The sequence below is a fragment of the Ranitomeya variabilis genome, chromosome 3, assembly GCF_051348905.1.
Source record: "Ranitomeya variabilis isolate aRanVar5 chromosome 3, aRanVar5.hap1, whole genome shotgun sequence".
NCBI lineage: Eukaryota > Metazoa > Chordata > Amphibia > Anura > Dendrobatidae > Ranitomeya > Ranitomeya variabilis.
The window spans coordinates 194652191-194673204 of record NC_135234.1 but is presented as its reverse complement, the minus strand read 5'-3'; the positions used below and the strand labels follow the sequence as shown (position 1 = coordinate 194673204).

At 42.3% G+C, this 21014-nt stretch overlaps 1 protein-coding gene across 2 annotated transcripts in view; it reads right to left on the bottom strand.

Annotated features, from left to right (window-relative positions):
- The window catches only part of OLFML3 (olfactomedin like 3), a 33163-nt gene extending 28011 nt beyond the window's left edge, over positions 1-5152 (bottom strand). Inside the window, exon 1 of one of the 2 annotated variants that reach the window (XM_077294956.1) lies at positions 4920-5152. In XM_077294956.1, the coding sequence (XP_077151071.1) occupies positions 4920-5027 (108 nt within the window). In that variant the 5' untranslated portion in view covers positions 5028-5152. The remainder of the gene's footprint in view (positions 1-4919) is intronic. The other variant, XM_077294957.1, reaches the window with a different exon arrangement.
- Between the last annotated feature and the right edge of the window lie 15862 nt (positions 5153-21014).

The window sequence follows — 21014 nt, the reverse complement described above, 5'->3', positions numbered from 1 at the left end:
GCAGCGGTACCATGGTTATTTATATCTGTCTTTTTGATCGCGTGTTATTCTACTTTTTGTTTGGCGGTATGAGAATAAAGCGTTGTTTTTAGCCTCGTTTTTTTTTTTTTTACGGTGTTCACTGAAGGGGTTAACTAGTGATATAGTTTTATAGGTGGGGTCGTTACGGACGCGGCGATACTAAATATGTGTACTTTTATTGTTTGATTTTTTTTATTTAGATAAAGGAATGTATTTATGGGAATAATATATATATATTTTTTTCTTTATTTAGGATTTTTTTTTTCTTTTTTTTTTTACACATGTGGGAATTTTTTTTTTTACTTTTTTACTTTGTCCCAGGGGGGGACATCACAGATCGTTGATCTGACAGTGTGCACAGCACTCTGTCAGATCACCGATCTCACAGCCGTGCAGGCTGCAGCTTTCATCTGCAGTCTGCACGGCACCCGGAAGTAATCCCTGCAGGACCCGGATGCAGCCCCGTGGCCATTTTGGATCCAGGGCCTGCAGGGATAGGAGGTAGGAGACCCTCGCAGCAACGCGATCACATCGCGTTACTCCGGGGGTCTCAGGGAAGCCGGCAGGGAGCCCCCTCCCTGCGCGATGCTTCCCTGTACCGCCGGCACACCGCGATCATGTTTGATCGCGGTGTGCCGGGGGTTAATGTGCCGGGGGCGGTCCGTGACCACTCCTGGCACATAGTGCCGGATGTCAGCTGCGATAGGCAGCTGACACCCGGCCGCGATCGGCCGCGCTCCCCCCGTGAGCGCGGCCGATCGTGCTGGACGTACTATTCCGTCCTTGGGAATTAGGGCCCACCCCACATGGACGGAATAGTACATCCAATGGCAGAAAGGGGTTAAAAACAACAGTATCACCGTGCTTGATTGGCCAGCAAACTCGTCTGACCTTAACCCCGTAGAGGCAAGAGGAAGATGAGAGAAACCAGACTCAACAATGCAGACGAGCTGAAGGCTGCTATCAAAGCAACCTGGGCTTCCATAAGCCCTGGGCTTCCATAATCAGTGCCACAGACTTATGGCTTCCATGCCACACCGCATTGATGCAGTAATTGATGCAAAAGGAGACCCAACTTAGTATTGAGTGCATTTAGTGAACAAACATTTCAGTAGGTCAACATTTCAGATTTTAAAATCATTTTTTCAAGCTGGTGTTATAAAGTATTCTAATTTACTGAGATAATGACTTTTGGGTGTTCATTGGCTGTAAGCCAAAATCATCAACATTAACAGAAATAAACACTTTAAGTAGATCACTGTTTGCAATGACTCTATCTAATATATGAGTTTCACTTTTTGTATTGAAGAACTGAAATTAATTAACTTTTTGATTATATTCCAATTTAGTGAGATGAACCTGCATGTAATAAACTTGTTTCTATTACCATATCTGCGTGGCAAGATTAGTTCTGATACTATATGTATGTAGCAAGCTTGGTTCTTTTACATTTTTATGTACTAGGCCTTGAGCGTTTTTGATCTATTGAATCTTTTCTACATTGAATTTTTTTCCTAGTTGGTTATAAGAAGATTTCTATTTGGAAATTAATGTTGCTGTTCGTCTCTGATATGACTAATTATAAATTATAATGTGTTAATGAAGGCACTGAATTACTTTGCAGCACCTACAACCAATGCAAAATAAATAACAATTCAGTCATAATTCCTGTTCCTAAGTGTTTGAGCTGTTACTAACAGTTTAATAATTTATCTGGGTTTACATATGCTTGCGTGATCTCAAAATGAAAACCACACCACCAGTTGTCTTTTACTGGTGAAAGGATTTAAATCCACTTTTATTAGGTGACTTGAAATCTATTTGCTGCTACATAGAAGAGGTCAACATGTTGTAGGGGTTTTCCATTCTTTCAAAAGATGTCCATCAATTCTTATACCGGTAAAAAAAAGAAGAAGGTTGCTCTCTGTGAATTGGCTGAAGTGGTGAATGACATCACTATAGGGAACATCACCGCTGCAATCACTGGGCTCAGTGGCTTCGGCAATGTAGACAATACAAGTGGCTGAGTTCAGTGATTAGCTGAAGTGGTGATGTGCACCATAGTTGTGACATCACTGCTGCAATCAATACTCAGTCACAGACCATAGGAGCAATGGAGAGCCGGCAGTGAACTTGGGGAGGGTGAGTTCCTGTTCTATTTGCTATTTTAAAGGTATAAAAGCATTTGGAAACCACTTTTGTGGAAATGAAAAACCCTGATGGGCCACCACTCGTGGGCCAGAGTAAGATTATTGTGAAACAAATGTTGCTAATGCTTGGTCATGATTTTCTTTCAGAGTAAATGCACCTTTACAAGAGAAAATGTTAGTGTTCTAAGTTACAATAGGGAAGTAATAGTTAATAGACTACTAAAATTAGTGGCATTGACCCCTCCAGTTATTTACACCACCAAAGAGATTTTTTTTAACTGGAAACATGTTTTCCTATATTCTGACTCTTATAGTATAGTGGATCCTATAGTTCAAAACATAAAGTACTGTGTATGTACCGCCACTCTGCGCTCCACAGGGAAGGAGGGAGGAGGAGGGAACTCAAGTAAAAGGGGAAGCCCATCAAAAAGTTTATAATGGCACCCTGACACTTCTAGTTAAGTTACTGACTGCATGGACAAAAGCATGGAGACACCTACACATTAGACCTAGAGGAGTTTTTATGACAGTAATAGGGAGTTCAGTCTCTGCAGCTAAGCCAACTTCCACCTTCTGGGAATGCTTTCCAGAAGAATTTGTGAGGTCAGACACTGATTATGGAACTAGAATCTCAGTTTTATTCATCCCAAAAGTGTTTGACGGTGTTGAGAACACTAATGTGTGCCGGTCAAGTTCTCCTACACCAAACGCTCCCAATTTAGTCTTTAAGGACTGTGCACTGGGTCACAGTCATGCTGGAACAGCAAAAGGCCTTCCCAAACTGTTTCCAATAAGTTGGAAGTAAACAATTGTCTAAAATATCTTGGTATGCTGAAGTATTAAGATTTCCCTTCACTGAAATTAAGGGGCTCAGACATTCACTGAAGAAGAACCCTATAGCAATTATCAATTCTCCACAGCTGGCACAATGCAAACCTGTAACATCCCCATGACATTTGCCTAACCCAGACTTATCCGTCAGACTCTCATTATGGAGAAGTGTGATTCATCACTCCACAGAGCGCGTTTCTACTGCTCCAGGATCCAGGGAAGACAAACTTTCCATCGCTTCATCCATCACTTGCCATTGTGCTTGGTGATGTAAGGCTTGTAGGCAGCTGTTAAGACATGGAAACCCATGCCATGAAGCTTGCAGGATCAGTTTTTGTACTGATGTTAATATCAGAGTAGGTTCAGTGCTCTGAGTGATTAAGTCAGCAGAGAGGTGCCAACTTTTTTGTGTCACAGCACTTGGTGTGGTAACTCGCTCTGTAACTTTACATGGTCTACTATTACATGAACTGAATTGTGATGGTGGCATCCAATCACAATAGTACATTCAAATTCAGATAGTTCTTTCACAAATGTTAGTAAAGGTCGGCTGCATGACAGGAGGCTTGATTATATAATCCTTTGGCAATGACAGTGAATGAAAAAAACTGAATTCAGTGACTGAGACATGAGCTCCATTACATTTGTATAGTCTCTGTGTTTTGGGTGCAGCAGTGATGTCCATCATGTCAACAGCACACACCACCGGCCAAGTCAATCATTGAGCTCAGTGGTTCTGCTGGTGTAGACGGCACAAGCTACTAAGATCATTGATTAGCTGCAGCGGTGATGTGCACTGTTGATTTGATATCACACCACTGTAGCCAAGGTATGAAAGTGTTTGGGGATCACCTTTCTTAAAGTAGAAACCTCGTTAACCTGTTATTCATCTACACTTTGCTAAAATGTTCTATACAAAGATATTCCTATGGTTCAGATTTTAAAACCCACAGTGTGTCAATTCCTCGTCCAGAAGACATTGGCGGATTTTGTCCTTTTGCAACACAAAAAGGTGAAATTTGTAGCAAATCTTCTTAAGCAAAACTTGTAACGGATTGGTTTTTTTTGATAGGCAGCTGATAACACCGCAGAAAAAAAAAATCTACAGCAACTCATCTACATGTGAACATACCCTTACATTTGAATCTATTTACTCTGTAACTTTTATAACAGAAAAAACCAAACATACGGATCATGGCGTAGGATTTACACATGTGGTAGATCTTAGTAATCTGCATGTTCGTCAGTATGCGTGGAGAGGTGTGTACAGAGGAGAAATGAGCGAGCAATGTAACTTGAAGGACATTTACATCCTTGCCATGTATCCTGTCTCGCAAGAAACGTTCTGCTTCTTCCTTTTTTAAGAATTGCATTAAAGATACTTGTTTCTAGTTTAATGGTGCAAAGAAATGTACTCAACTTTTAAGACCTCTTCACAGAGGCTTGACAGTTGTTCTGGAGCTTCCTCAGATGTGATCCATATGTTTCATGGGTTAACTATTTACATAACCAGGGGAAATTCAGTAATTTTCCTCTATTTTTTTTTTAGATTACAAGAAGTCACTTATTCTCTCGACCGGAGGTCTTCAACCTGTTGCTCCCCAACTATAAAAACTGCAAGCTACCTCGTCTAGAAAGCTCTTGACATACTGGAAATCATAGATGTGAAGAGGTTGGAGATAACTGCTCTACACCAACTGAAGTGAACTTGAAACTGCACGAGCTAAAAAAACTAATATACAGTATGTAAAAACTTTAGACATTACTGTTCTGTATACTTTATGAGGTATATAAAGCTTCCATTCCGCATAACAAGTACTATAATACTATATAATTAAGAAAGAACAGCCCACAAACCAACGTCTTCTGTAAGTTAGTAATAAAGTACTATTTTAAAGACTGTCTCATCTCACTTACCTCTAAAACTCCCATCCTTGATTGCATATACTCCAAAAACGAATTCTGAACTTGGGAGTTAACTACAGTGAGAACAGAAAGAAGGACACAGGCCACAATCCCAGCCATCTTTGGCTTCCCTCTTGGTTGATTTGTAAAGGATTCTTATTCCAGCAGACTTTCTCTTACCGATTGTGAGAAGACTTTGGGCACTGTTGTGTTCTCCTGCACGGGTTCCAGCTCACAACTTTGGAATGCCTGGCTACTTTTCCTTGTGGGAGGGATTTCTGACACAGCAAAGCTCCATTCTCCACATCTAATGAGATCCAGATGCAAAACAATTGCCAAATATTCACAAGAACCTTTTCTTTACAAAGCTGTAGTAAAAAAAAATAGGCGATTCTGAAATATATTTTCCACTATGTGTGCATTATGCACAAGTGAGAAATTAAATCAATACAAATTAGAAGAAAATGTGTACTAAGGCTGGAACTACATTTTGATTTTGGCTGTAAACACCCAGTCACCTGCGTTTGCGTTGTTCCGCGATGTAACAGCAGCCCATAGTGATCTTTGGCCACGCGAACTGTATTGCGGTCATAGTCATAATGTAGCCTCAGTCTAAAAATGTTCCTAAAATTCCCAATTATATTAGTTTCTAAGAATATTTTTTAGCTCCCTTTTTCAATAGAAGTCTATGAGAAATAATTTAGAAAATTAAAATAAAGGAGTTTGTTTTCATTTATTTTTAATTAGTTAAACTACAAGTACACAATCCTGAATCAATCTCTGTAATTTCTCTACTAATGGGCACTTTTTAGTGTAAAATAGATTTTTGTGCCGGTGCCCCTAAATCCCTAATGACACAATATTGGAGCTATAAATAATGGAAACATAAACTACATTGATCTGCATGAATGAAAAATAGTGTGCCCCTAATTAAAGTTATATGGAAGACAATTCTCCTGAAACCAAACTGGGAATATTTGCTGCCATGTTCAGCGCTGTGGGAGTTCTGGCAACACGAAGAGGAAAAGTCATTGTGGCTATTAATATCAGGCAACTTTCCCATCCTTACTGCAGATGTGAAGGATAGAAAAAAAATGCGGTTTTAAAGAAAAAGCTTCAAAGCTAGAAATATACATCATGTTTAAATGTAAATTTGAAGGCAAGTTATATATAAGCTATTAATATAAGATAACCACAACACATTTGCGGTTGAGATTAAACATTAAATTATCATATTTATTAAGCTATTCATTCCATATAGAAACTGAATTTTTGGGAAACTTTGCAGGAACAGTAAGCTTAAATTAGAGAGTGGGAATAAGTGCAGATAAATACTAGTTCCTGTCCAAATATCACAATTATTGAGAAATAAAACAATCAGTGTGTCTTAAAGCATAATATGGAGCAGTGTGTATTACTTTGGTAATATTTTTATCAAAAACTTGTGAGCAGGATTGTGTATAGTAACCTACAGACAGTGTCAGGTCTCCATCTTGGAGGAGGATTTTTTTTTCTCTACAAAGATGGCACCTCTGGTTCCTGCGCAGTAGCGACTATTGGATGACCGATGGCTGCTACTGCTCAGGCACGGCTGGCACCAGGGGCCTAATTGCCACGGTCGCCACTGCGACCAGGCCCGGCAGGGGGCCCGGTGGATCAGATGCACGCCAAAATCTGTTGCCGTGCAGGAGATTCCTCCCACATGGCAACAGACAGACCTGCCCTCTAAGCAGTAGTGTAGCTACCAGGGGGGCAGAGGAGGTGATGGCCCAGGGCCCCGCGCTCTGAGGGGGCCCACCTGGAGCTACGCTACTGTAACTGTATCAGCGTGCACAGCATGCCGATACAGTTACATTCTGTGGCAGAGCAGGGAGACACGATCTCCCTGTTCTGCTGCCCGGCCGCTGTGCGGCCCCTGAGGGGGTGGTGGGGGGCCCTGTGCCAGCAGTGGCCCCTCCGCCTGTCATTGCAGGCTTGATGAGAGAGGGAGCGTTACACTCCTTCTCCCATCATCCCCCTGTCAACGTCTGACGTCACCAACGCCGACACTAACAGGGGGTAGCGATGACATCAGTACCCGCTGTCAGGAGACAGCGGGCACTCAGAGTACCACGAGAGCAAGGAGGAAGAAAGGTGAGTATTGTTTTTTTTAATCTGGTGCATTATATTATATAGGCTGCCTAATGGGGGTGCATTAAACTATTCAGGCTGCCTAATGGAGGTGCATTATACTATACAGGCTACCTAATGAAGGAGCATTATACTATACAGACTGCCTAATGGGAGTGCATTATACTATACAGGCTGCCTAATGGGGGTGCATTATACTATACAAGCTGCCTAATGAGGTGCATTATATTGTACTGGGTGCCTAATGGGGGTGCATTATACTATACAAGCTGCTTAATGGAGATGCATTATACTATACAGACTGCCTAATGGGGGTGCATTATACTATACAGATTGCCCAATGGGGTGAAATATACTTTACAGACTGCCTAATGGGGGTGCATTATACTATACAAGCTGCCTAATGAGGTGCATTATATTGTACTGGGTGCCTAATGGGGGTGCATTATACTATACAAGCTGCCTAATGGAGATGCATTATACTATATAGACTGCCTAATGGGGGTGCATTATACTATACAGATTGCCCAATGGGGTGAAATATACGTTACAGACTGCCTAATGGGGGTGCATTATACTATACAGGCTACCTAATGGGGTGCAATATACAGTACTGGCAGCCTAATGGGGGTGCAAAATAATTTACAGACTGCCTAATGGGGGTGCATTATACTATACAGGCTGCCTAATGGGGGTGCATTATACTATACAGACTGGCTAATGGGGGTGCATTATACAGTACTGGCTGCCTAATTGGGGAGCATTATACTGTACTGGCTGCCTATGGGGAGTGCATTATACTATACAGGCCAATGGGGAGTGCATTATACTATACAGGCCTATGGGGAGTGCATTATACTATACTGGCCTATGGGGAGAGCACTATACTATATAGGCCTGTGGGGTGTGCATTATAATATACTGGCCTATGGGGAGTGCATTATACTATGGAGTCCTATGGGGAATGTATTTTACTATATGGAGGACTATTTGGCACATTATACTATATTGCGGCTATCTAGGGGGCCATCATACAGTGTGGAGATTACAGCCCCTGATGAGTAAAATAGTTTATTTTCTTTTATACATTACAGAACAACGGCAGTACGGGAGACAAATATATTCCAGGATGGGGCACCGGATAGATACGCCAGATAGATAGAGGTCAGACTATACAACATTGCAACAAATTTATAGTGTGCAAAATGAATAGGGAAAATATGAATTTGGGTGGAAAATATTTTGGCATGGTAACCTGACAGTGTCTAAAGGTTACTGTGAACAATCCTGCTGACAGGTTCCCTTTAAAATGTAACTGTACTTTCCACAAAAGTTGCATAAATTAATAGCAATGTATCTTATCTGAGAAATCAGCCTCTCTGCTCACTTATCAGAAACTTGTTCCTGTCCTTCTGTCTCCTTAACTAACCATCCTCTGTGAAAAAACAGCTCAGGGTGGTCTTACAAAGAGAAGACAGGCTGCGGGTGTCATGTGACAGCTCATTTTCTTTTATGGAGAGGGGAGGGAGAGGAGGACTGAAAAACAGTGAAGGGAACAGAGGCAGACACAAAAAACATAATGCAGAGCTCAATTACAAGTGTTTTTCTTCATATCACAGCTGACTTACAGTGGGTACGGAAAGTATTCATACCCCTTTAAATTTTTCACTCTGTTTCATTGCAGCCATTAGGTAAATTAAAAAAAGTTTTTTTCTCATTAAAGTACATTCTGCACCCCATTCTTCACTGAAAAAAACAGAAATGTAGTAATTTTTGCAATTTATTAAAAAAATACTTTGCTCAGTATTGAGTAAAAGCACCCTTTTGAGCTAGTGCAGCCATGAGTCTTCTTGGGAATGATGCAACAAGTTTTTTACACCTGGATTTGGGGACCCTCTGCCATTCTTCGCTGCAGATCCTCTCCAGTTCTGTCATGTTGGATGGTGAATGTTGGTAGACATCAATTTTCAGGTCTCTCCAGAGCTGCTCAATGGGGTTTAGGTCAGGGCTCTGGCTGGGCCAGTCAAGAATGGTCACAGAGTTGTTCTGAAGCCACTCCTTTGTTATTTTAGCCTTGTGCTTAGGGTCATTGTCTTGTTGGAAGGTGAGCCTTCAGCCAAATCTGAGGTCCAGAGCACTCTGGAAGAGGTTTTCATTCAGGATATCTCTGTACTTCGCCGCATTCATGTTTCCTTCAATGATAACCAGTCATCCTGTCCCTGCAGCTGAAAAATACTCCCATAGCATGATGCTGCCACCACCATGTTTCACTATTGGGATTATATTGGGCAGGTGGTGAGCAGTGACTGGTTTTCTCCACACATGTCGCTTAGAATTAGCACTAAAAAGGTCTATCTTCATCTCATCAGACCAGAGAATCTTATTTCTCATATTCTGGGAGTCCTTCATGTGTTTTTTAGCAAATATGCAGGCTTTCATATGTCTTGCACTGAGGAGAGGCTTCCGTCGGGCCACTCTGCCATAAATGCCCAACTGGTGGATGGCTGCAGTGATAGTCGACTTTGTGAACCTTTCTCCCATCTCCCTACTGCATCTCTGGAGCTCAGCCACATTGATCTTGGGGTTGTTCTTTACCTCTCTCACCAAGGCTCTTCTCCCACGATTGCTCAGTTTGGCTGGATGGCCAGGTCTAGGAAGACTTCTGGTGGTCCCAAACTTCTTCCATTTAAGGATTATGGAGGCCACTGTGCTCTTGGGAACCTTGAGTACTGCAGAAATTCTGTTGTAACCTTGGCTAGATCTGTGCCTTGCCACAATACTGTCTCTGAGCTCCTTAGCCAGTTCCTTTGACCTCATGATTCTCATTTGGTCTGATATGCACTGTGAGCTGTGAGGTATTATATAGACAGGTGTGTGCCTTTCCAAATCAAGTCCTATCAGTTTAATTAAACACAGCTGATCCCCAATGAAGGAGTAGAACCATCTCAAGGAGGATCACAAGGAAACGGACAGCATGTGACTTAAATATGAGTGTCTGAGCAAAGGGTCTGAATATTTATGACCATGTGATATTTCAGTTTTTCTTTTTTATTACATTTGCAAAAAATTCTACATTTCTGTTTTTTTTCAGTCAAGATGGGGTGCAGAGTGTATATTAATGTGGAAAAAATGAACTTTTTTGAATTTACCAAATGGCTTCAATGAAACAAAGAGTGAAAAATTTAAAGGGGTCTGAATACTTTCTGTACCCACTGCATGTCTTTCATATATCACATCACTGCACATTATAATGCCTTACATTATCACATTACATAGGCAAACATCTTACACTTCGCATGACATAAGATGTATACAAGACACAGGACATTATTCACATTGCAAATCACATTATGCACAACAGTGATGTATTCAAGGGGGAGCAGGGCAATATGTCCATCTCCTTACAGATCCCCAAGTTGTTTTCTGGCAAAACAGAGATGAGTCTTTATGTTCTTATTGCTGAGCAGTGTTTTTCGTCTTGGAGCTCTGCCATGCAGGCCATTTTTGCCCAGTCTGCTTCTCATGGTGGAGTCATGAACATTGACCTTAACTTAGGCAAGCAAGGCATGCAGTTCTTTGGATGTTGTTATGGGGTCTTTTTTGACCTCTTGGATAAGTTGTCACTGCACTCTTTGAGTAATTTTGGTAAGCCAGCCACTCCTGGAAAGGTTCACCACTGCTCCATGTTTTCGACATTTGTGGATAATGGCTCTCACTGTGGTTCGCTGCAGACCCAAAACTTGAGAAATGGCATTATGATCTTTTCCAGACTGATAGATCTCAATTACTTTGTTTCTCATTTGTGTCAGAATTTCTTTGGAACGCTGCATGATGTCTAGCTTTTGACCTTCTTTTGGTCTATTTCACTTTGTCAGGCAGGTTCTATTTAAGTGATTTATTGATTGATAACTGGTGCGGTAGTGATCAGGCCTGTATGTGGCTAGGGAATTTGAACTCAGCTTCCAAAACATGTGATAAATCACATTTGATAACTTTTTCACACAGGGCCCTGTAGGTTTGGATTTCTTTTTTCCTTAATAATAAAGACCTTCATTTAAAAACTGCATTTTGTGTTTACTTGTGTTATCTTTGCCTAATTTTTAAACTTGTTTGGTGATCTGAAACATTTAAGTGTGACAAACATGCAAAATAAAAGGAAATCAGGAAGGGGGCAAACACTTTTTCATACAACTGTATGAAAAAGTCAAAACAGATATACTTCTGTATAATTACTATCATACTCTCCATATACATTTGAACACTTTTTTTGGCAACTTCACCAAGTTGTCAAACGTAGGTCACACTGCCATAGAAGAGAAAGAAGGAGGGAGGAAATAAGGAAGAATGCCGTCATCGGTTCTGGAAAGTCCAATTGCCGGTAAGTAATTATCATTTTCCCTTCCCCATGAGAGCACCATGGAGAAAAATTATAGCGGTGTCCCCTAGGGTGGGACCACTGCTTGCAGAACTTTCCTCCCAAAAGCAAGATCTGCAGAACCCAAGTCTAACCTTCAATGCCTAAAAAAGGTGGATGAGGAAGACCACATAGCTGCCCTACAAATCTGCTCGAGTGAGGTGTTGGGCCTCACTGCCCAAGGTGTACTGTAGATATAGCCCTGGTGGAGCGCGTGTTTAGGTTTCCAAGAGAGACCCGGTCGCTTGAGGTGTATGACAGGGAAATTCCTGTTTTGACCCATCTGGATAGGGACTCTTTGGTTGCTGCCTGGCCTCTGCCAGCACCCTGAAAGAGAATGAATAGGGAGGTAGATTTCCTGAAATTAGCTGCTGACTATGCACTGCAGAAGGTATCTCCTGAAATCTAAGTATGTGGAACTCCTTTTTATTTTCATTTTTGGGGTTGCTGCAGAATGAGGGTAATACTATTTCTTGGGCCCTGCTGAGGACACCTTAGGGAGGAAGGCCGGGTCAGGTCTCAAAATTACTGGGAGGAAGCTTGTGAAAGGTTGGTTCACCAAAAGATCCTGCAACTCCTCAATCCTTCTGGCTAATGTAAAAGCTAGCAAGAGAGATGTTTAAAAGGTTAGTACCCTGATTGGGCATTCTGCCTAAAATAGTTCAAATGAGGATCTCATCAGGGCCGGCCGGATTAAATTGAAGTCACAAGTTGGGGTACGTAGCTGAGGCAGTATGCTGGACAGACCTACTGCTTTAATACATTTTATTTTTTTGCTCTCCTGCAGTTAAAGAGGTCTCCCAGGGCTGCAACTTGGACTTTAACCCCATGGTCGACGCTCATAGCAAGAGAGTATTTCTGCTACACACAGGTGATCTGGTCATCGCCTTTGTGTAGCAGAGGCGATCAAAGTATTGCAGCTTCTATTGAAGCATGCAAAAAGTAAAAAAAAAATGAGGAAAAATATTTAAAAAAAATATAAAAAATATAAAATTACCCTCCTTTCTCCCCATTAAACATAAAATAATAAAAAAACCAAATATACACATATTTGGTATCTTCGCAATCAGAATCGCTCGATCTATCAATATTAAAAAAATGACACCGATCGCTAAACGGAGCAAAGAGAAAAAAATTCTAAACTACAGATTAGTTTTTTTTGTCAGTGCTACATTGCAATAAAATGCAATAATGGGCAATCAAAAGATCATATCTACACCAAAATGGTATCAACAAAAACGTCAGGTCGGCGCACAAAAAATAGGCCCTCACCCAGCCCCAGATCACGAAAAATGGAGACGCTATAGGTCTTGGAAAATAGTGCCTTTTTTAACAAATTTTGGAACATTTTTTCACCACTTAAAGGGAACCTATCAGCAGGATTGTGCACAGATTGTGCATAGACAGTGTCAGGTTGGCGATGTTATGCTGATTGAAATGATACCTTGGTTCAATTAATCTTTATTTTCAGTAAGCAGTAGCAGCTCTCGGCTGGCACCTGACTGCAGAAGGTTGTTTTTTTATGTATGTACAGATATTCATTATGCAAACTAGGGGGCAGGTCACCGAGTGATCAGTGACCTGTCAGCAATCTGCATTGTGAATAGCTAATCAGAGCACCACAAGAAGCCCCCCCTCCAGGTCTGCCCTGGGGCACGTGAATATCATAAACTAGAAACTGAAAATAAAGATGGAAGAACAAGCATAAGATGGATTTCATCAACTAAGATATCATTTTAATCAGTATAAAGGCGCCAACCTGACACTGTTTGTAGGTTACAAATTGTAGCACAATCCTGCTGACAGGTTCCCTTTAAATAAAAAAGATCCTATATATGTTTGTTGTCTGTTAACTCATAATGACCTGGAGAATCATAATAGCAGGTCAGTTTTAGCATTTATTCAACATGGTAAAAAAAAAAACAACAACTGTGGAATTCCACTTTTTTTGCAATTTCACCACGATTTTGCTATTTTTTTTTCACCATTTTCCAGTACACGATATGTTAAAACCAATGGTGTGGTTAAAAAATAAAAGACCTCACATAAAAACAGTTATGGCTCTGGAAAGAAGGGAAGCAAAAAACAGAAATTCAAAAACTGAAATACCCCTGGTCATTAAGGGGTTAAGGGTGTTTAGTTTAAAACCCCTGTCAAGCCCCTTCTGCAGGAATTCTAACATTTTTGACAAGAGAACTAGGTTGTCTTTGAATGGATCTAGCCCTGAAAAAATTTGACATTTTTTCCAAACTCTAGCATAAATATTAGTTATTATTGCATGTGAGATTTACATACTTTCCTTACATTGACAAAGTGAGACATTATAGCACCACCAAGTGGAATATGGGACAATATACATGAACTTTCTAACTGAATGTGGGCACAAACTAATCTGCTCACCCTATGGCCACATTCATACATCCGTGTGTTATCATAAAAAAATGGAACAATTTATTTCTTAGGTGTCATCAACTCGCATCAGTTTTTTTCTCATACCTTTTTTTCACTGAAGCAGTAGACATAGGCTGACTAAACATTTTTTAATCCATTGACTCTTTATGTATCAGTTGAAAACGGATGACACTGGGATGGGGCTCTGAAATACACAGTCTGTCTTTCTAGTTTCATCTGTGTCTCACGAATCCCCATAGACTTTAATGGCTGAGTCTGATCCAAAACTGATGAGTCTCAAAGCCGGGATACATGGATCAATTTTTAAAACTGATGTGTGTTTGGCTCAATGAGACTATGGGTCAGTGTGCTGTCCGAGAGAAAATGAACAGCACAGGGACGTGTGAACGTAGCCTGACAGTATGGGTTTTAACCCCCTAGGGATCATTCCCTCTTGCGAATCAGATTGCATTTGGACCAATGTTATTCTATCATTGTGTGTTCATCTGCATTTTTTTTCCAGCTTGGATCAGATCATGATAGGACTGGAAAAAATTTGCAGCTTGCTGATTGCAATAGGAAATCGGATCGCATCCCGCAATAGAAGCCACTGGGTGCGAGAAAAAAAATCGTACAGTAGTCGGACCATGCGAGTGCTATCCGATTTTTACACACCGATGTCCTTGGAAAAGACGGCAATTCATCTGCCATGTACAGTAATATCACAGCGTGACAGGTTAGAATAGAAAAGATAGAATAGATATATACACATAGTAAAATTCAGCAGCCATGTAGTGTAAAATCACAGCAGGAGCCCACAGCATAAAATAGATGGATTACATACAGTAAATACACATAGAATAGGTAGATAGTGATGAGCGAATTTGTTCAGAAAATTATTGCCAAACATAAATTCAGCACGAATATGGCACATTCGGATTCGTGATCAGAAACCCGAGCAAAATTTTATAAAACCGGAAAAAAAACAACTGTAAGATTCTGTAAAAAGTGCGGGAAAATATTTGCATTGCCACAAAAGTATTTTCAGCACTTTAGCAACGATAATGGTGGTGTATCATGGCATGTGTTTGATGAGGGGAGGGGGTTTGCAGAACTCAGAGGAGCGATGTTCTTGAAAACAGTATTTTTTTCCCCTTACTTTATGTGTGCACATTGCGGCTAATCAGTCAGAGCGCAGGAAACACCCATAATGTCCTGACACAATGGCTTGTGTCATTGGCTGCTGAAATCACATGTTCCTCTCCATATAAAAAGCAGACATCTTGTTTCAGTGCCATTTTGTCACTGTAACAGCACAGAGAGGCTGCGTCTGATGCTGACATTGTTAGCAGCAAGATTTTAGCTAGTTAGCTAGGCGGTTGTATATCAGTCAGATAGTGTAGGTAGATAGTGTTCAGTGTGGCTGTTAAATTTACCTTCCAGCATTTTTTTTGTCATTACTAAGGTCCTCAGACAAAGCTAGCAGGGCACATGTCCTACAAGTGTGTTGTGCACTTCTACTATTGTGCTCCATGCACAAATATATTGTTCTAAATCTTATTTTTTCACAAGCTAAATGTGAAACAGCCTGCTGTATTCCACCTTGTCATTTAGTGTTGTGGTGATATGAAACTGTCTGCACACCTAAGGCACATTAAAAAAAGATAATAATTTTTTCTGTTCTGAATGTGATACAGCCCGACTTATCCCACATTGTCATTTTGTGGCGGTGATATGAACCTATCTGCAGACCTAACACGTATTAAAAAAAATTATAATTTTTTTCTGTTGCTGAATGTGATACAGCCTGCCGTATCCCACGTTGTCATTTTGTGGTGGTGATATGAACCTGTCTGCAGACCTCAAGCACATAAAAATATTTATTTTTTTCTGTAGCTAAACGTGATACAGCCCGCTATATCCAACCTTTATATTTAGTGGCGTTGAAATTGTTCTGTGTGCAGAGCTGATGCACATTAAAATTAATTTATTTTATTGTTTTCGTACAATCGTGACACAGCATCCGAGATCTGAGTTTGAAATTGTTTTAAGCCTATATTCTAGATTATGTGCATCTTTTACATCTAATTTCTCGCTGCCATCTTTATGCCTAGCTTGAGACACACATCTGTTACACCCAGGGCCGCCATCAGGGCATTACTGCCCTGACTGGCATATGGAGCCCGATGACCAGAGTGGGCCTGCATCAGGCCCTAGCAGCAGGATACTGATGATTCAGTAACTGAACCTGTGTCCGAGACACAGGTTCAGTGAAACTATATTGTCGTGCGAGCCTGGGCCCCCACATCAATAGTTAAAAGCCACCAGCCAATTGGAGGCTGGCAGCTGACGTCAGCACGCACGTCGCCGGCATATGACGTCATTGTCATTCACCGGCGAGTGCTCGCTGGAACTGCAAGGACAGAACTTCGACTCAGGTAAGGTGAAAGATTTTTTTAATTTTTATTGAAAGCGGCAGGGGGCAGGATGGGAGACACGAGGGCAGGATGGGAGACATGGGGGAAGAATTGAGATACAGGGGGAAGAATGGAGATACAGAGGAAGAATGGAGACAGGGAGAAGTATGGAGACACAGGGGGAAGTATGGAGACACAGGGGGAAGAATGGAGACACAGGGGGCAGGATGGAGACAGATGGGGCAGGATCTTTGGGCAGATTGGAGACAAATGGGGCAGGATCATGGGGCAGGATGGAGACAGATAGGGCAGGATCATTGGGCAGGATGGAGACACATGGTGCAGGATCATGGGGCAGGATGGAGACATGGGGCAGGATGGAAACACATGGTGCAGGATGGATACAATGGAGACAGATGGGGCAGGATCATGGGACAGATGGAGCAGGATCACGTGGCAGATAGGGCAGGATCACGGGACATCACACGGGGGAAGGATGGGAGAACATATGGCTGGAGCCAGGAATTAGACACACAGGGGCCAGGATGGGGGATATTATTACCATGGGGGCTAATTAAGGGATATTATTACTGCAGTCATGTATTTATTTTATTTTTGAGGATACTGTTGGAGGGGCGGTCCTGTTACTGTGCAGAGCGACACTATGTTGTCTTTTTTTCTTCATCTGGTGTAGTGTAGAAGTTGGGAAAAAATTAAGTAATGTGTTCTGCAAGCGGTGCTGTAGATAACTGTATTATTTCCTGCAGAGACGAGCCCTGGCTGGAAAAAGTGATGGCGGTCTGTGCTGGATGAAGATGAAAACCAAAGATGAAGGACTTTCACCTAGAGACATCACTGGTAAGACAGTGTGTTACCTGTACACTGACACTATATACTGTATACTATATACAGCAGTCCTGTGTACAATGTCACCAGTGATCACTGTATTACCTTTACACTGATGCTATATACAGAGCTCCTGTGTATAATGTAATTGATCACCGTATAGCCTGTACAATATATACAGTGCTCATGTGTATAATGTCACTGTTGATCACTGTATTACCTGAACACTGACACTGTATACAGAGCTGCTGTGTATAATGTGACTGGTGATCACTGTATTAGCTGCACACTGTACACTATATACAGAGCTCCTGTGTATAATGTCACCAGTAATCACTGTATCACCTGTACACAGACACTGCATACTAAGTACAGATGTCCTGTCTATAATGGCACTTATGGTGATATTAGTATTGTTTTTTTTATTAATGATCAGTATTGTAGTATTCAGTCACTATGTGGTGGTAATATGTTGTCTGGCCATGGTGTGGCGGTATTTGTTCCTTGTATGTGCTGTTATTTGGTCACTATGTAGTGGTAATATGTGGTCTGGTCATGTTGTGGTGGTATTTGTTGCTTTTATGTTCTATTATTTGGTCACTGTGGTGGGAATATGTGATCTGGACATGGTGTGGTGGTATTTATTCCTTGTATGTGCTATTATTTGGTCACAATGTGGTGGTAATATGTCATCTGGTCATGGTGTGGTATTTGTTCCTAATATGTGCTATTATTTCGTCACAATGTGGTGTCAATATGTGTTCTAGACATGGTGAGGTGGTATTTGTTCCTTGTATGTGGTATTATAGGTCACTATGTGGTGGTAATATGGTGTCTGTGCATGGTGCGGTGGTATTTATCCCTTGTATTTGATATTATTGGCATTTTAAAAATTGAAAAATAAATACAAATATTACTAAATTGTATTGGATATTTTAACAAATGATTAATAGGATAGAGTAGAGTAGTGCTGGGCCAAAAGAGTCTACCTTGTCGTGGTGGCAGCTTAAAATCTTTTGGCCAAAACAAAAGCTGCTGGCTATATGTGTGATCTGGTGATGGGAACACTTGCGAGTTCAATGTGAGAAACTCGCATCAAGTCCTGGCACTGCCACCGGCACTCGGGACAGGAGTTTACGGCTACATGTATTTCTATGCAGGTGAATGTTCCTGTCCTGAGTGCTGGCGGCAGTGCTGCGACTTGATGCAAGACACTCGTGTGAGTTTCTCGCATTGAACTCGCAAGTGTGACCCCGGCCTTAATATGTGATTGGTGAGAAGTGGAATTTTTCCAAGAGAGAGTGGTGGGGCTGTTGACAGTACGAGGGGTGGAGCCTGGGTGGAATCTCAAGGGGGCCCCGGAAGTTTTGCCAGTATAGGGCCCCGAAATTCCTAGTGGCAGCCCTTGTTACACCTATCTTCTGACGAGCATCAACCGCTCTCTGATAATTGGTGTTGGGTAAATTAGTAATCGTAGGCTGGATTCTGGCTCTCATACCTCCCGTAGCCACCCTGTTATTGATCCTGTTGTACGATCCCATTCCCGCTGTCATCATGGCTTTTTTCCTGATCAGTTCATATAATGACATGTCTGCCATATTTCTGCGGCAAACCTGCACCTTACCAGCAACAAATGTAGGAAAGAGGGCGTTGCAATGCCACGGACAATCTTCTAAATTATACAGGCCTCGTCCACGCTAAAAATAATCATTTTTACGTTACCAACATTATTCAGAAGGGGAGATCTCTGTTTGAAATTGTTTTGAGCATCTAGTCCAGACCTGGGCAAGATGCGGCCCGCGGGCCGCATTCGGCCCGCCTGATGATTTTAAACGGCCCGCCAGCTAGCTGTCACTTCTGACAGCCGCCCCCGGCAACGCTCGGCCAGCCGCCAGATGCTTCTGAGGAGGACTGCTGGCGGCTGGAGTGAAGGCCCTGAGCTCATACACATCAGCCCTGTACGTCACGTGCAATGTGAGTAGCAGAGCCGGGTTGAATATCGGTGGCGGCGGCCATCTTCCCGAGGCCGCGCATGCGCAGATGGAGTGCTCTGCTTCAAGGGGCTTCAGGAAAACGACCGCGGGAGGCCGCACGGGCGCAGATGGACATCACGGCGGCCATTTTCCTGAAGCTGAGTTTGCAGATTTAGATCTCGGCTTCAGGGAAATGGCCGCCGTGATCTCCATCTGCGCACGCGCGGCCTCTCGCGGACATTTTCCTGAAGCCCCGTGAAGCAGTGCACTCCATCTGCGCACGCGCGACCTCGGGAAGATGGCCACCGCCACCGATATTCAACCCGGCTCTGCTGCTCACATTGTATTCCGGGCCGCTGCGTCACCTCACCGGTGGAAGGGACCCTGCGCACGCCATGCCGCACCTCTGCCGTCGCCACACCACTGCTGCAACCCCCCCATGGACACCAGGCCGTGGCGTCGCCCACCTAAGCAGGAAGGGACCCTGCTCAGGTGCACGCCACACCACATCACCCCACCTCTGCCGACACCATGCCTCCTGTGACCCTGCTCTGCCACCGCCAGCCTTCAGGTAAGATACTGTAAATTCAGACAATAAGACGGACCCCCATCTTATAAAAAATCTTTTTTTCTGCAATTTTCACCCCAAATTTGGGGTGCGCCTTATGGTCCGGTGCGTCTTATAGTCCGAAAAATACGGTAATTATATTAGTCCAGCCCTCTAAAACCATCCCAATTTCTCATGTGGCCCCATGGCAAAAATAATTGCCCACCCCTGATCGAGTCTATGTTATGCAGGCCTCATCGACAGGCCCAAAAACTATTCTGATACTAACGTAATACAATAGGGGACATCTCACGTACAAATTGTTTGGAGCATGTAGTCAATATTATACAGGCCTCATTCACATTAAAAACAATCTATACAGTAGGGGACATCTCACTTTGAAATTTTTGGAGCAGATGTTATTTGTCATACAGGTCTCATACCCACTGAAACAATTCTGTCTTCTGCCATATTTCACCTTCTAATTTTGTGCCTCAAAAATTCAGCTCTGTGAAGAGGTTGCAAATAGTGTGCTCCTAGTACACTATCTGAGCAACGTGGCTGGGAAAAAGCAAGGTCATGGTGGAAGGGGGATTAGGCTTGGTGTTCGAGGTGTGGGTTAGGTGTTAATGCTTCTGAAAGCGCTAGTGAACCAGTAACATGACGTCCTATCCAAAGACAACTGACAACTTCTGTTACTGGATGTTGAATTTTTTTACGTGCTGTATTGTTCTTGCGTAATTGCAGTCTCTGATATCTTTCGTGGAGCTTATGTGCCTGCTGTTGCTGGAGATGTTAACACACTAATTTGTGGAAATCTGAACAGTCCTGCATGGGGGTCCATTTGCTAGCTTGGTGTAGTGGAAGACCTGTGGGTCCCTATTATAATATTTCTACTGTGTTAAAATTGATGCCACGTTGTTGATGTCTGCTGCAATTTTTTTTAAATGTGAACACTCCTGGTTGGGTGTTTATCTGTTGGGTTGGGTGTCGTGGAAGACCTGTCGGTCCCTATTAGACTATTTCTACTTTGGTGGAATTGATGTCACTTTGTTGGTGTGTGCAAATAAATTTTTGTAGATGTGTAGATTCTGTGTTGGGTCTCCTACATGTGTGTTGCCTCTAGGAGTAAGCCTCCAATACCGGCATTCCTCCACTGTCTTTGAGTCAAGTACCCGTGTTACTATCCTTACGTTTTTCTGACAATAATAATCTACGAAACTGATGGTGACCAGAAAAATGCACACAGGAAAATTGCACACAGGAAAATTGCCCACATGAAAAATGCCCACAGGAAAAATGCCCACACGGAAAATTCCCCACACAGAAAATTCCCCACACGGAAAATTCCCCACTCGGAAAATTCCCCACACGGAAAGTTCCCCACAT